Here is a 14,753-nt window from a genome sequence, read left to right as displayed (position 1 = left end):
TTAATCAGGTAATGATTTTGTGCACTGTTTTTTTTTTTACCCACAATTTGTCACATTTCCTCTACTTCTTTAGAGAATAAGTGACGCAGTGATGCAGTTTCATGATGGAGGGTCATGAGCTGGAACCCAGCAGCAGGTGCAGTGCATGCTGTTTTCTACTTGAGCGAGGCAAGACTCTGCATAGAGAGCGGTTGGTAAACTTCAAGAAACATGCTGCTGACGAGCGGATATTTCCCCCGGGAGGTTGTGGAGACCAAAATCTGAGCTAAAGGAGAGAGAATACAGGACATGAACAGATTGTATGTGGAAATCGAAACTAAAGTCAGCGATCTGATATTATATATTATATATCTTCACCTCCTTAACCCACAGGGTATTGGGTATTGATTTGACACCGGGCTGACAGATTAATCAAGCAGTGATAATTCACACTCTGGCATGAATCACTGAACAACTCCATCAAATCTCACACACACACAATAACTCACTCACTGCTGGTGATGAAACTTCAGACTGCCTCCCTGCTGTTAATCAGAGCTCATACTGAAGGGAATCCTGCTGCTGGACTGTCATTCCAGGTTATTTTAATCACATCCTGATGTGACGTGTCTATTAATACAGTGTAGTAGACAAACAGCTGGTGCCAAGTCTCCGGTTTAACAAACAAAAAAATACTGTGTCTTATCGAGAATTAGCCAGCACACCACTAACTCTCAGGTATTTTTATAATCATGCTATTGTCATGATCACGTGATGGCATGTGTTAAGTAGTATGTTCATGTATTCTGACAAAGACCTGCAGGTTTATGTCATAACACACCGGTTTAAACTTGTCGTTGTGATGTTTAAACTGAAAACTTCCCCGACAACACCGTCAATATATGACCATGAATTATTCAGGAAAAATTGACTGAGCATTGACCTGTTTTAAGGCAGCGCCCGGAGTTTGCATTCAAAACAAGGTAAACAAACAACACAAATGACATGAAACAAATAGAATATAATAAGTACAGATACAGTTAAGTGTGATACAGATAAAAAACTTAACACAATGAGAAATACTGACATATTAGTCTGTAATACAGTGAAAGATATTGAGGCAATTTGAAAACACTACGTTAAAAACGTACACAAATGATCTCTTTAGAAAGCGACTAACAGTGGGAACAGTGAGCAACAAAGAAATCATCACGTGAATGTTCGACAAACACAATACTGGTTATACACCTGTCTGTTGCTCTGTTATTGTCTTCGCTGTTGGGATACAGTTTTCACTGAAAAGTGCAGACTCCATTTAAAGGCTGTTATCTTTTTCCTCCTGCTGCTTCATTCTAAAGTTAGTCTGCTAAGTTTAGCCGTTTGCACAAAGAAAGAGCATTACTCAAGCTGCGTCATTTATCACCGCGCAAATAGCTTTTTCAGTTCAACATTGTGAGTTGTAACCCCAAGGAAGTACAAACTACTTCCTTCTTTTCTTTTATCTTCATGAAAGCTGTTGATATCATCCTCAGGAGAGGGTTTTTATCCCACAACAAGAATCTGTGTTTGAAAAGCAGCCCCGCAGGGTGGCTAATTATGGCTCTGTTGAAAAGTAATGTAACCCTTACCAACATCTGCTGCTGCATCTTCATGACAGTGAGCAATTATTAATAACAGCACCTGAAACCAGCCAGAACATGCAGGAGGACTGTCACCTCTTTAGAGCAAAACCAGATTCAAGATTCACTGTATTGCCATTTCCCTGAGTACTGAATATAATGAAGAAAGGGAATACTGTGTCTCATCAGTTGGGCAGTGTGTTATAAGACAGTTAAAAATAAATATGATATATATATAATAAAATATATAAAACAACAATATCAGTGGTGACTGGTGCTAAAAATGTTGGGTGGGGGCGTATTTTAATAAAAAGGAAAAAAAAACAGCTGTGTGGGTGATCGATTACAAATCAGACATGATGATCGCTGTTCAGAGCTGTGAGAGAGAGAGAGAAATGGAGAGAGGCACAGAGAGACGAGAGTGAGACACTCAGAGAGAGTGAGACACACACAGAGAGGAGTATTGTTTCAAACTGGTTTGATGCTCACAAAAGTTTATGAAGACATGATTGCCTCAGTCATCATGTGTCTCACCTGCTGTGGAGAAGATGTTTATATCCGGTTAAATCCGACTGGCTGTGGGCAAAATTATGTGCCCATGCATTTTCTTATCTTTCATATTGGAGGGGGGTCTACTGCGCAGGCACAACGAGAGTCTGTGGTAAAGACTTTTGCGCCCCAAAGGAACAGGAAATACGTCACTTGATCGTTCACTGTCTGTTAACGAGTGAGAACATCTTTAAACTACATTTAAATGCAGATTATACATCACACGGACAGTATAATGTATGTTATTTAAATCTTCATGTTTTGGTCAATTTGTATGCGATTCCTATCTCCTTCTTCATGTGAGAGCCCTAGCGCCCTCTATTGATGGGCCGCCACTGGATGATATAAAAAGCACCATTCAGATAGGCTTACATAGACCGTAAAGTGCTTATTTCATGGTGTCACTATTTCAGCTTGAGGGGAGAAGCTGTTTAGCATTCTGCTGGTCCTCGATCTAATGCACTGGTACCTCCTTCCAGAAGGCATCAAGGAGAAAATGTGGTGGGAGGGATGGTGAAGGTCCTGGCTCTGCAAAAACGACCTTGCTTACCATCTTTAGTACTTTGTGGAGCCGCTTTCCCTCTTGTGCACCGCAGCCCCAGAATCAGGAAGTTAAGCCGTATGTCAGAACACTATCGATGGTTCCCCTGAAGAATCCAAGATTATTTTAATCATGCATCAACTTAGAAAAAGGTGAATGTCGCTCTTGTCAAAGCCTGAGCAGCTCTGCATCGCCTGCACTGGCACTATGTACCTTCTGGTTTTTGGAGTTCATGCCACAAAAAGAACTACGACATTCTGCTTCGTGGCGTTGTTAACAAACTGAATAATTTAGGAGTTGAGGATCTTAAGCAGAAACTTTTACACAAACAAAATAGTAATTTTCTGCTAAACTTCCTGAAATGGTGTGCTCATGTTGTTGGGTGGTTCCTACAGAGCTCGGGCTATTGTGCAGTAAGTGGTTTGTTATCAGAGTGAGTGTGGGATGTTTGGTTTCACTGATCCCTGCTGCTTGTGGAGTTACAATGTACTTATGTTGGATGTTTTACAGCAGATGTTATTTTTGGACTGGCCTGCATGTTGCTTATCGTCAGGAGATATGAAATGCAAGAGGAGACTTGTGGGAACCGGGCGGCTGAACGCCAAGTTTTGAAGATGAGAGATGAGAAAGTTTTGAAACGCTGTGGAAATGTGTCCTAATATTTGATTTGCGGCATTGATCAGCAGACACAGAGAAGATACTTTCTCTCCAGGAATGACTTTCTCAGTGTGTCTTCTCAACTCTCTAAGAAGAAAAAAAGAAAGTGCGTTTTATGTGGTGGAGTAAAAAACACAGAAAAAGGGGTGAGCGCATGGATTTGACTTTGTGACCTGTCATGAGCTATCTTCTGAGCTGGTCTTATTAATATGAGGGTCACTGTCGCCCTTTGACCTCCCTTTGTTCTCATGTTTTAGATTCCACTCCATGATGAGTTCCAGCACAGAACAGGAATTCTTTCATTCTTACTCCTATCATGTTTTTTCCTTTAACTGGAGCTGAGGCCGATGAGGAAGTAAAAATAAAGCTGTGGCTTCTAATCTAAGTCAATAATATTCATATTTGTGCACCTAGCACTTTTCTTGGAGCACTTAACACTAAATTCTTTCTTGTGCTTTTGAATATATTTGACTGAAATCTTAAAGGACAGAGTTTATTGTGTTTATTTCCAGAATGCAGTCATTTTTATTCAGGTCTTCTTGGTGCAGCTTTTGTCTGACAGTCTGACTGACGTCATCAAAGGATCCAGATAAAAAGTGAACTGGGTTTTGACAATTGAACCAAAGGTTAATCAGAAATATTTTGAAAGCTATTATTGGCATTATTATACTCTGTTGCATCAGATTAAACCTGCAGATGTGAGTGTCGTGTCAATGTCCTCACATCTTCTGAGTCTTGTCACAGTGACACATCAGTACAGAGCAGACCAGAGTCCACTTTAGTGATAGCTCTGACTATATCAGACTGAGTGATATAATCTCAGCCACCACATGCACCTCAAAACATCCTCACATGCTCAAACAGGAAAGTCTCTATAATTAGCCCACTAACCTGCCTCTGACAGTCTTTCAGTCCTCTGCGTGGGGCGTCTTTCAAAATGCTTTGTAAGTGTCGCTCTTCAAAGGGAGATGCAGCTTCCTGTGCGCCAGCGTGTTTAGATCTGGTCACGCGTGACACCATGACAAATGGGACAGTTTGGAACAGAGAACAGTGAGGGGAGGGTTATTCATTCCTGGAATGGTGGATGTGGGTTATTATTAGTGATCTGCTCCAGTTCTGTTCACATCTTTCAGCAAAAGACTGGAAATACAGCAGATGTAAGTACACAGAAAATCGAAATCACACGTCATGTCACGAATAATGGATATTTATTGATATTTTTTGTGTGTGTCTGTCAATAAAATTGGCTGCCCGACAACAGATTTGTTGGTCTTACGTGTTCATGGACCTAAAACACACGTACAGCACATTATGCAACACATTATGCTCGGCAGTATATAGTGGGACTAAAATATGCACCTCCAAATGTTGAAGCCTTGATCTGAAACTGTCTAACTGTCTTTTATTGTTTCTTTACAGTCAATGTCTGGATGATGAAAGGGCTGTCAGGTAAGCACATCCATCCATCCATCAATACATATCATCTCTTAAATTGGCCATTTTTGTAATAATGCCTAATGAAGACATGATGTTTTGGCCCGGTCTTTAAATTGCTTATGAAATATTGACTCTAGGCCAAATTTACTTGCCAAACCCTGGTTTAAAGATATTATAGCTGAGTCATGAATACGCAGTGGAGGCGTCAACTGAGATGCTTCTCATTCATTTCTGAATGAAGTGACGTCAAGCATCGATCAGTTGAGATTATTCCACTTTCCTGTCCAATCATAGTATGGAAGTATTCCAACATGGGCACAAGCCAATTAAATGACATCAATGCATTCAGCTCAAGCTGTACACAACCAAAACGCGGCTCTCAGACAAGGTTATTCTCCACATTGATTATGTTTTTTTTCACACAAAGTGCACCTAACAATAGCAGACACAGTGGACATCACATCGCCATCATTTTAGTAACATTAGCAACTGTTGCTGTCATGGCTGACTACCCACAACAGACACTGCTCTGCTAATCTCTCGTAGTATCTGGCCCGCACGCCACCATTAGCATTAGAGCAGCAACGTGTACGTGTCAGGGTTCACGATTTCCATGCTTCTCATTCATTGTCTATGTAAACAGCTATCCAGTGCATTCTGGTTGTGAATCGTTCAAGGATACTTCATATAAACCAGAGGCATTAGACGCAGCCCACGAAACTACCAACAACAACTGCTTTTACATTATACAGTTCTAGCATTATCACCAGATCAGATACTAAAAAAAGTACCGGGTACCAAGTACTATCCCTGATGGATAAGTAAAAAAAAATGAGTAGAGCCGAGTTGAGCCAAGTTGTGCTAGAACTGTATGGTGAAAAAATGTCAAAATGCAAAGTTCATGAATGTGCAGTCAGCTCATGAGTGAAAATGTTTATTCATTCATTCATTCATTCATTCATTCATTCATTCATTCAGGTGTAGCCAGTATTATGGCAGTTGTATGAGGCTCTGTCAGTCATCTATTGGTCTTTGCCCCTGTCAAGCGTGCAGTGCTGGGAAGAGTGGTCAAAAAATGCTCCTGGTGGACATGTTCCATAATTCCACCTCATCTCTCATCCTCTCTCTCCGTCCTCTCAGCTGCTGATGGTTTCAGTACAGAGCCCACTGTGCCCCGGCCGAAGAAACCCTGCAACGAGTCCCAGCTGCAGTGGGAGGTGGAGGTGTGCGGCGAGTACTTCAAGCGGGACATGGCTCAGATAGATCCACAGCACTGGTGTAACCTCACACACTTCATCAGGTATGAGCAAACACCGGTGTTATGACAGTCACTGTACAAATATCTGCAGCATGCGGCTTTATTTCATCATGCAGTTATGCACGAGGAGCGCATCATTTCCATCTATGAAATTGTGTTTCCACGCTGTTCCCACATATAAAATGTTTGCTGTTCACATACAGCGGGAGATTGTCTAGGTCATGCGTGTTCGGAGCAGCGGGAACATAAATAGGCGAGCGGCAGTGTTCTTGTACTATCTGATATTATCAGGACTCAAACTCTATGTGTTCCAGACATTGTATTGCTAAGTGATGACTCATCTCTAAAATGATCAAACCAGCAGAGAAGAATGCTGCAGCAAAGAAAATAAGCCTTATCTCTATGGATGGAAACCCCCTCATTCTTTATCAGTTAATGAATGGATTTCTTCATTTCATCACATACTAATATTAGAACTTTCTGTTGCAGCTAAAAATAAAAAATAATGCTCTAGAGGCTTTGAGAAGAGCTGCTGACCTTACTATGTCTCTTTTGCTAAATAAATTGAATTATGAATTTATGAATGCAGAACATAAACTGCATACATTACATTATCTATGACTACTGATATAGTTACTAAATATAATTTGGCAAGAAGGGAGGGGTTGGGACAAGTGGAAGTTGCGAATGACTGGAAAATGGGAGGAAGAATTGTGGCAAAAATAAATCTATAAATTACTGGAACCCCACCCCATGAGCTGTGTATTATGGTTTGAATATGAAGAAAATACCTGTGTGAGGAAGAAAATTAGGTCCTTTTTTTCTTTCTCTGCTCTTTCCTTCTTTTATTTTCAGTAATTATGACCTGACTAATGTATGGAATTGTATTTGTGCCATGCTATGAATAGTATGGACAATAATGATAATAATAGTTATAATAATAAGATTGGTCACTGCAATTACTGCAACAGAACTGTCATTTATGTCAGGAATAATTAGCCTGTCACTCTCTATATACGCCTCCGATGTAGAAACTATAATAACCAGTGGCGAGTGCTCTCAGACAGAAAGGGAAGCTCAGCTTCCCATAACGTGTTGTCAAATATGTACTGCGCTGTATTTACATTTCAATACTAAAGGTGTGCTAGAACGCTAGTGTCACTAGTTTGTTCAGAATCAGCAGTTTAGCTGTGATTTTCGTATTCCCGTAGCAGCCTCTGCATTAAAACCACTTGAAGCTGAGCTTCAACTGTGTTATTATTGCCATATAATGTAACTTAACATATATAAATTAAAATTAAAATTAAATTAATTACCTTAAAATTAAAAAAAATAAATTTCATGTAAATAAAATATAATTGCCATACAATGCCGTGCCATATAACTATGGATACGTTTTTTTCACTACCGTGAGCTTGACGGTGATTGGACAAATGCTGCAAAATTGTCACTCTCAGGGAAGCTCAGCTTCCATGAAAGTGTATGGGCGGGTGCGGAGACATGGGCTTGAACCAGTTTTTGATTGATAGCATTGCAGAAACATACAGGACAGTGGAGCCTTTTCTGTCTCAGTCCTGTGTGGATTTTGTGAGGGCAAAATGTGCAGAAAAATATCTGGTCATTGTGTGATATAGCCTATTTCTGTTTGTTCATATACACTGTAAATAGAAACACTTTTACAGCATTTCAGTTTTTTGTTCTAGTTGTTTGTTTGCAGAAGTTAGAATAAGGTAAGAATTTATGTATAAATAACTGAGCCTGAAATGAGCTTCCCCTCTTTCAAAGACCTGCAAAAGTAGGAGCAGGCAAAGCTCTGGCTTTTCAAGTCGGAAATTGTAAAGCTGTTTAGTTTCAATTGTGTGATCATGACAAATGCAGGGTCCATAGAGAATTACGCAGCAATCTTTTTCTCCCTCTGTTTTCATTTACATGTAGTCCCTCAGCTATGTACTGTATGCAGATTTGTTGTCATTGAGTAAAAAAAGTTCTGGAATTGCACATTGCTGTACATTGGATAAGCACTACATCCACCATATGAAAGGAGAGTGTTCAGCATTCATGTGGTGTTTGTGTCAGTCTCTAAGAGTTATTTGTGCCAGGTCACTGTCTTTCTGTCCTGAAGGAGATTTCATTGGAAATCACTTGTTGACTGATGCTGGTGTTCTCTGTTGTTTCCTCCTAATCATCCACACTTTAGCAAATCATGTGTCCTCCTCCTCCCCACAGAGAGCTTCAAAATGAGGGGCTGTTGTGGAGAATTGCAGAGAATCATCTGAGAAATCTTTGGAGGGAAATTGAGCAGCTTCCTGACATTTGTTAGCGCTTGGTTTAATCTGTCAGTGATTAAAGTGAGAATCTGTCAGGGGAAACAGCAGTGGAGGCGGCTTTTCCAAATTACTACAGCGCAAATCTGACATTTTGTGAAACAAGCAATGGGAAGCTGTGAAAGATTAGAGACATGTGGACACTGAACAGCTGTCCCCATGGTTGTGTCACCTCTTTTCTAAAGTGCTGTTGTCTTCCTTTGTGACAGATCTATATTGTAGGGTTGTCTCTCGTGCTTTGTGGTGCTGTCAAGATAGTTGTGTTGAGAGAAAACTGCAGTCCTATAGTCAGCCCCCTGCTGCAGTGTTTTCAGGACACATCTGGTCCCAGACCACCTGTCTGTATCTATCTTTACCCCGGCTTTTCACCTCATTCCTTCCGCTGACCTCTGGCCTCTCACATTCATCTTGTTATTTTCTTCCTTTGACCACAGAGCCACAACTTTCCTTCACAATAACATTCACATGGGAGGTTCAGATCAACACTAAAATAACCGTCTGAGTCACAGATTTACTGGGGGAAAATAAATTCAATGATTCCGGGAAAAAGAACCACCTGCTTCATCCATTTGTCATGCACTCGCTCTGTTTTTCTCTGACAGAGCTTCATGCTGCTTCTCACCATTACGTTCTTGTTTTCTCTCAGTGACCATAAACCGAAGCCGACCTATCAAAGGGCCTCTAATGAATCCCTGAGTATGAATTTGCATTTAAATTGTCACTATCAAGAAAGTATAGCCAAACAAAATGAACTTTATTCAATGAACAACTTTATACAAAACATGCACAGCGACACATTTGAAATGCTGCTCACTCACTCACTCATCACACCACAGCATGCTCTTCATCACAAACCTTCCATCCTTATAACTTACTGTGTAGTTACTAATGCCAGTTTATCTCCCACACAGTTAACATCAGTTTTTAATACATTCTCCTCTTCACACATTATATATGTGTTACAAAACAGTGTTGAGTGAAGTTGAAGACTTCAATCCACTTAATTTATATTATTGGATTATTATTATGTATTAGTATTTCATGGTGATGTACAATTAAATTAAAATGACATAAAACACAGTATTCTGTACAGGATATGTTTTTAGGCATGTCAAAAAATATGACTTGATGATGCAACAGAGCCATCATTAGCATAACTCCTCCTCTATACACTATAAAAACCCTCATCTCGGTTTATCAGATAATGCATCTTTACTTGATACTAAAACAGGCAGAGAAACTCAATGCAACTTTATTTAAAATTCCTATAGATGAGGGAATGAAGAAGAGAAAGAAATCTTTGCTTTTCCTCATGTTTTCACCTGATCCTGAGAGCGCCATATACCACCGTTATGTAACAGACACACAAGGTATCCTCCCGCATCTGAAAGAGACGCACTGAGTCTCACATTTAGACACTCGTATCTCCCTAACTCTAATCTCAGTCCATTTCTTGGCCCTAACCTCGATCTCTGACTATTATTTTTACCCCTTCTCTTCTCTGAGTGTCCTAATACACCAGCAGCGGGTTTACAGTGGAGTCAACTGAAAGCCAACAGAAGGATACCTTGTGTGTCTGTCAGGTGACGCTTTGACAGGGTGCGGCTGTAAATGCTGCTCTCAGATGAAAACATGTTTGTGGCAGGCAGTCTGATACCGGAGTGTGTCTTATGTTAATATTCTGTACAATCACTGAACATCAAATCAACATAGAGGAGCGAGCACTGGGTCACAAAACATCAGTGCTCGTCAAGAATAAAAGCAATAGTCAATTCAAAATTCACACGTGTGCCCTGATGAAGATTGTTGAGTCTAAACGTGTTGGATTTTACCTTTTACAGTTTTTCTGCTTCAGACTGCTACTTATTCTTAATGGATTCTCCCTTCAGGTTGAAAGGAAAGTTATTACCGTGAATTTGAATGGAACACAGTGCTACACTTTGAAGCTTGCCCTGAAAATGTCCTTTCAGTCCTAATGATTGTCTGCTGTCATGACACTCAGGCTAAAATATTTGCCCTCAGTTTCCCAAATAAAAATGCATGACCGCTGATAACGTTTCGAAAATAAAAAAAATTGTAAGTGGATTTCTTATTCGGTATGGCATGACCTGTTGTTAAACCTTCAGTGACCTCTGCGGAGGACCCTGTAGTCTCTATCATGGCTTTGTGTGTTTGAAATGAGCAGACAGCAGCTTCATGGAGCGCAGGGAAGGATGCACAGGCTGTGTGTGTGTGTGTGTGTGTGTGTACTTGTCCAAATGAAGCAGAACCTATTTTCTGAGGAACTGGTTCAGCTTAGGGCTAATATTTAAATTGATTAGTGGTTAGGTTAAGGTTGAGCATTTGCTGTCCAAATGAATGATGGAAGTCCATGTAGTGTCCGATGAAGAATAGCTGCACAGTCCGATGAAGAATATCTGCACAAACCTGTGTGTGTATTTGTGTACTTACTTCTCATTCATCTAACATTGATTTTCTGCATTATTGTTGTGCACTCGGGAACAAGGGAGGAATGATGGTTCTATATGGACCTAGTAATAATATATAATTTATTGTTATGATTTATGGTTCAACAGAAGTGTAGGCCAGATGCTGCTGTCGAGCCTGCAGCCACTAATGAGATGAGCACGCTTTATTTTAAGTGGATTATGGTCTATGGTTTACGGCATGTGGCCCCGTGGGCCACGAGTTTTGACACCTCTGCCGTAGAACTTGATTGGTAGCGTGGGCAACCCATGGGCAAAGGTGTAGTGACTTGATTCCACTTGCATGAATTTATCCCGCTTTTGTGCTTTGCCATCACGTCCAAAAAAGGCATAGAGCCAGAAAAATGTCTTCTTTGACCCCTACATGGAGCTCATCACTCCCCCACTGACCCAAATCAACCACACCAACACAAAATAAATATCCAAGCTGAGAGGGAGCGAGAGCAGCAGCAGCGTCATCACCAGGACAGCTGCACCTCACCAAGTGCTAATCAGGCAGATCCTGGGCAGGAACAGGGACAAATGCACGCATGCACAAACACTACGGGCCCCACTGTCATGCTCTAGATGCTATCTTGTAAATTGGTGATTGATTGTCAGCAGTAATGTTTATGTTTGTGTTTTTTCAACGATAATTACCCACTCACATACTCACGCGTATAGTATAGTGTTACAGGCCTTGAATTTACCATGTGTAGTCAGAAATGTAAAGTGTGAAGAGACGGACCAAAGTATTTTTAATTACCTGAACATGGTCTAAGATGACTTAAATTGAGCCATAATGAAAATTGTGGTTTAAAAGTGATTGTGCTCAGCCCACAGAACAACAGCTGTGGTACAGTTCCTTTACGGCAGTTCCTCCACGGTGCAATTATGTAAACAGGACATTTCATCTTCAGATTTGGAGCCAGTGTGGACAGGACATAGAGACGGTGTAAACGTGACAGTATTAGTGAAGACAGTGAGAATACAGACACCTCATGTGGATGTCAAAAAGAAAGAAAGCTGGACCTGAAGGACTGAATGGATTCATAAAGGCAGAGCTCTAAGCTTGAAAAGCTCCAAGACGTCTCTGAGGTGCCTGCTGAAACTGAGGAGTGTAGCTGGTAGGAAAACGAGTAAGAGACACAATTCCCTTAGCTAGGGTGCACGTACAGAGCCATGAGTGCTCTGATTATACTAGTTAAACCATCGTTGGCTTTTTAATGTCCGTGTGCCCTTCAGAAGAATGGATTAGGTCATTTTGGTTCTTAATAGGTGGGAAAATGTCCATTGTTCACCCTCTCACTACTTTGATACCTTTATCTCAACAGCAGTCAGGGGTGTTCTAATCCTTTCTTTCTCCTCTTCCCTTCTTTCTCTCTAGTGAATATCACCTCTTCACACTCTGCACGGAGACAAAGTCCCAATTTGTGCACTGCTACTGGCCCAATCCACTGGTGGAGACCTACATTATCCACATACACAAGCACTTTTTCTCCAACTGCACCATGGAGCACATAGTGTGGGTGGACCCTCCGGAAAAGACGCTCACCATCCTCATCCTCATCCCCGTTTTCCTCACAATGGCCATGATCGCCCTGGTCGTCTGGTGCAGCAAGAGGAGCGACAACCTGGCCTGAAGAGGAGAGGAAGATGGACGAGGATTAAGTTCCAGCTTTTCACTGAAACACCACAACAATCTGTAGACAACAAAGGCGAGTGTAGAGGATTTGGGAGATTTGTCAGTGTGTCCTATAATTGGCTCTGCGAACCACCACAGATGCCCATTAAGGAGACCAATCCGTTTTTTTTTTATAAAACCGTCTCTCTATATATGTTTTTCTTTTTAAAAAAACAAAACAAAAATAAACACCTTGCATTGTTTAACTTTTGAAAAGGCAACAGGAAGTGTCTCTCTCACTAAAGTCTAGGTTCATATCAACAACACTTTGGTTAAGGTTCGTGAAAGATGGCGAGTTGGGTTGAGTGTAAATAAACAGGTTGTGTCTGAAGTCACTGTATTAACCTTTTTCTGTATTAAACCAGACCATGATGTTTTACTAACCTAAACCAAGTGCTGTGAGAGTGTCAAAGCAACTCATCCTCGGTATATCAAATGAAGAGTGTGCTGTTTCCTGTTGTAATGTACTTGTACAGAAACATAATTACTAGGAGAACACCTGATGGGTACCACCAGTCTGTGAAATATTAAGACACAGTCACCGGCAGGTGGATCTTTTTTCCCTCGAGCAAAGCTCTGTCCAAATTCAGTTCGATTCAAATCGTCATTTGTGTGAACGCATATCGTCACATCCCATCAGCATTTTACAGCATCTCATCAACATACTATCACATCAGGGTGTGGCCTACAGTGAGTAACACACTTCACTTGTCAGCGTCACATTACCAAAGCTTAGAAAAATTCTCTATCCCATGACAAAAGTTTTAGTTTGATGTGTAAAAACCTGCCGTTTGACGTCTTGTTATGTTTCAGCAGCTTCTTGACATAAACCAGAGGCCTGATAATCAGTGGAGACTCCAGGCAGACAGTTTATCACTGGACAAAACCAGACTATACCTGTTTATCACTGTTGTCAATGTTAATCCTCCACTGAACTACCGCAAAGCTTCTGCAGCCTGTTCATCACGCAGGTATTGGTGGTATCAATCTTAGTGTCCCCCTTTTAAAATACTGGCATTTTTATCTTTTATTTTGGTAGTCTGGTTTAATATTTATTTTTGTGATGCAGAGCTCTCCTTTAAAGTGAGGTAAATGTGTCCTGTTTGCCACAGACACGAGCCTCTCTGTGTCACAGAGGGTGTTGGCGGTCACTTATCAGGGAACTTGACCATCGGGACAAATGACCAAATCTGTGGGTTTTCGATCATTCAGCTCATGGACTCTGCACCGTGGAGCGCGGGGGATTCTTCTCACAGCACTGTATTGTTGTTGAAGGCCAAAGAATCCGTCAGAGGCAGCGACTGAACTGTAAACCGCTGGACAAAAGACTCCCCGTGGACAATTTGAATATGATCCTATGTGACAACTTGGAGAGATGAAAGAAAAGGTCAAATTTGGACTCAATGTTGATCCTGCAAGTTTGATCTTACTGTTGAGTTTGTGAATACACTGTTGCCAATGGATATATATAAAAAACACTGGTGTTAAACCCAAAGAGAAGGCAACACTAATATTTGTGTATTTTGTGGCTTTAATTTCTTGTGTGACTACCTGAGCCCCTTTGGACTGTTCTATAACAGTGTAATTTATCACATCCTGTCAAATAAATGAATACTCAGTGAGAGAGCGAGGGTCTCAGTGGAAACAATAACAACGATGAGATGAGATCAAGACCTCGTACTGTAAAGTTATACTCTGTCCGTGCTGTCTACTGTATGTGCATCGCCTCTTCTGTGTTACACATGTGTGAAAGAATGGATTTATCATACTGTGCACACTCTTCAGTTCTTTAAACACAAGGCAAACTAAACACAGCAACGGTTACTTTTCTTTTTCCCACGTCCGCCCACAGCGTTAGACATAGATTTGTGTTTGTCACCTTTCATATCAGCCGCTGGCGCTGAAACACTGATTAAATATCAAGTCTCTCTTAACCTTTCTTGGTTTCTCTGGTTGCTTCATCGCATGAAGATAATAAATACATTTACCGAGGTCAGAATACACATTTAAAAAAAGCCTGATTATATCTTGATTTGGCAGTTGTGGGGGTTTTGGGAGCCGTTAGCCCTGAATAGTTGTGTGTCACAGTGACAATGAAGGCAACATCCCAACTGAAAGTCTTGCATACCTCCTCCCCTGTGTGTTGTGATGTGATGTCGACCATTAAGAGCACAGAGAGCTCTTAAAGTGCAAGAGTAAGAGGAGCTGTGTCATATTGTCTTGTTATTTAGTTCAGAGTT

General features: G+C 40.9%; 1 protein-coding gene across 4 annotated transcripts in view; it reads left to right on the top strand.

The window, feature by feature from the left end:
* LOC122774243 (receptor activity-modifying protein 3-like) overlaps positions 1-14,447 on the top strand; it is a 31,115-nt gene extending 16,668 nt beyond the window's left edge. For 2 of the 4 annotated variants that reach the window (XM_044033351.1, XM_044033367.1), the window contains exons 2-4: positions 4,765-4,794; positions 5,923-6,082; positions 12,217-14,447. In XM_044033351.1, the coding sequence (XP_043889286.1) occupies positions 4,765-4,794; positions 5,923-6,082; positions 12,217-12,472 (446 nt within the window). In that variant the 3' untranslated portion in view covers positions 12,473-14,447. The other 2 variants (XM_044033359.1, XM_044033375.1) reach the window with 2 other exon arrangements.
* The last annotated feature ends 306 nt before the right edge of the window (positions 14,448-14,753 follow it).

Source organism: Solea senegalensis, linkage group LG1, assembly GCF_019176455.1.
Source record: "Solea senegalensis isolate Sse05_10M linkage group LG1, IFAPA_SoseM_1, whole genome shotgun sequence".
Classification (NCBI taxonomy): domain Eukaryota; kingdom Metazoa; phylum Chordata; class Actinopteri; order Pleuronectiformes; family Soleidae; genus Solea; species Solea senegalensis.
This window is presented reverse-complemented; position numbering and strand designations above follow the sequence as displayed.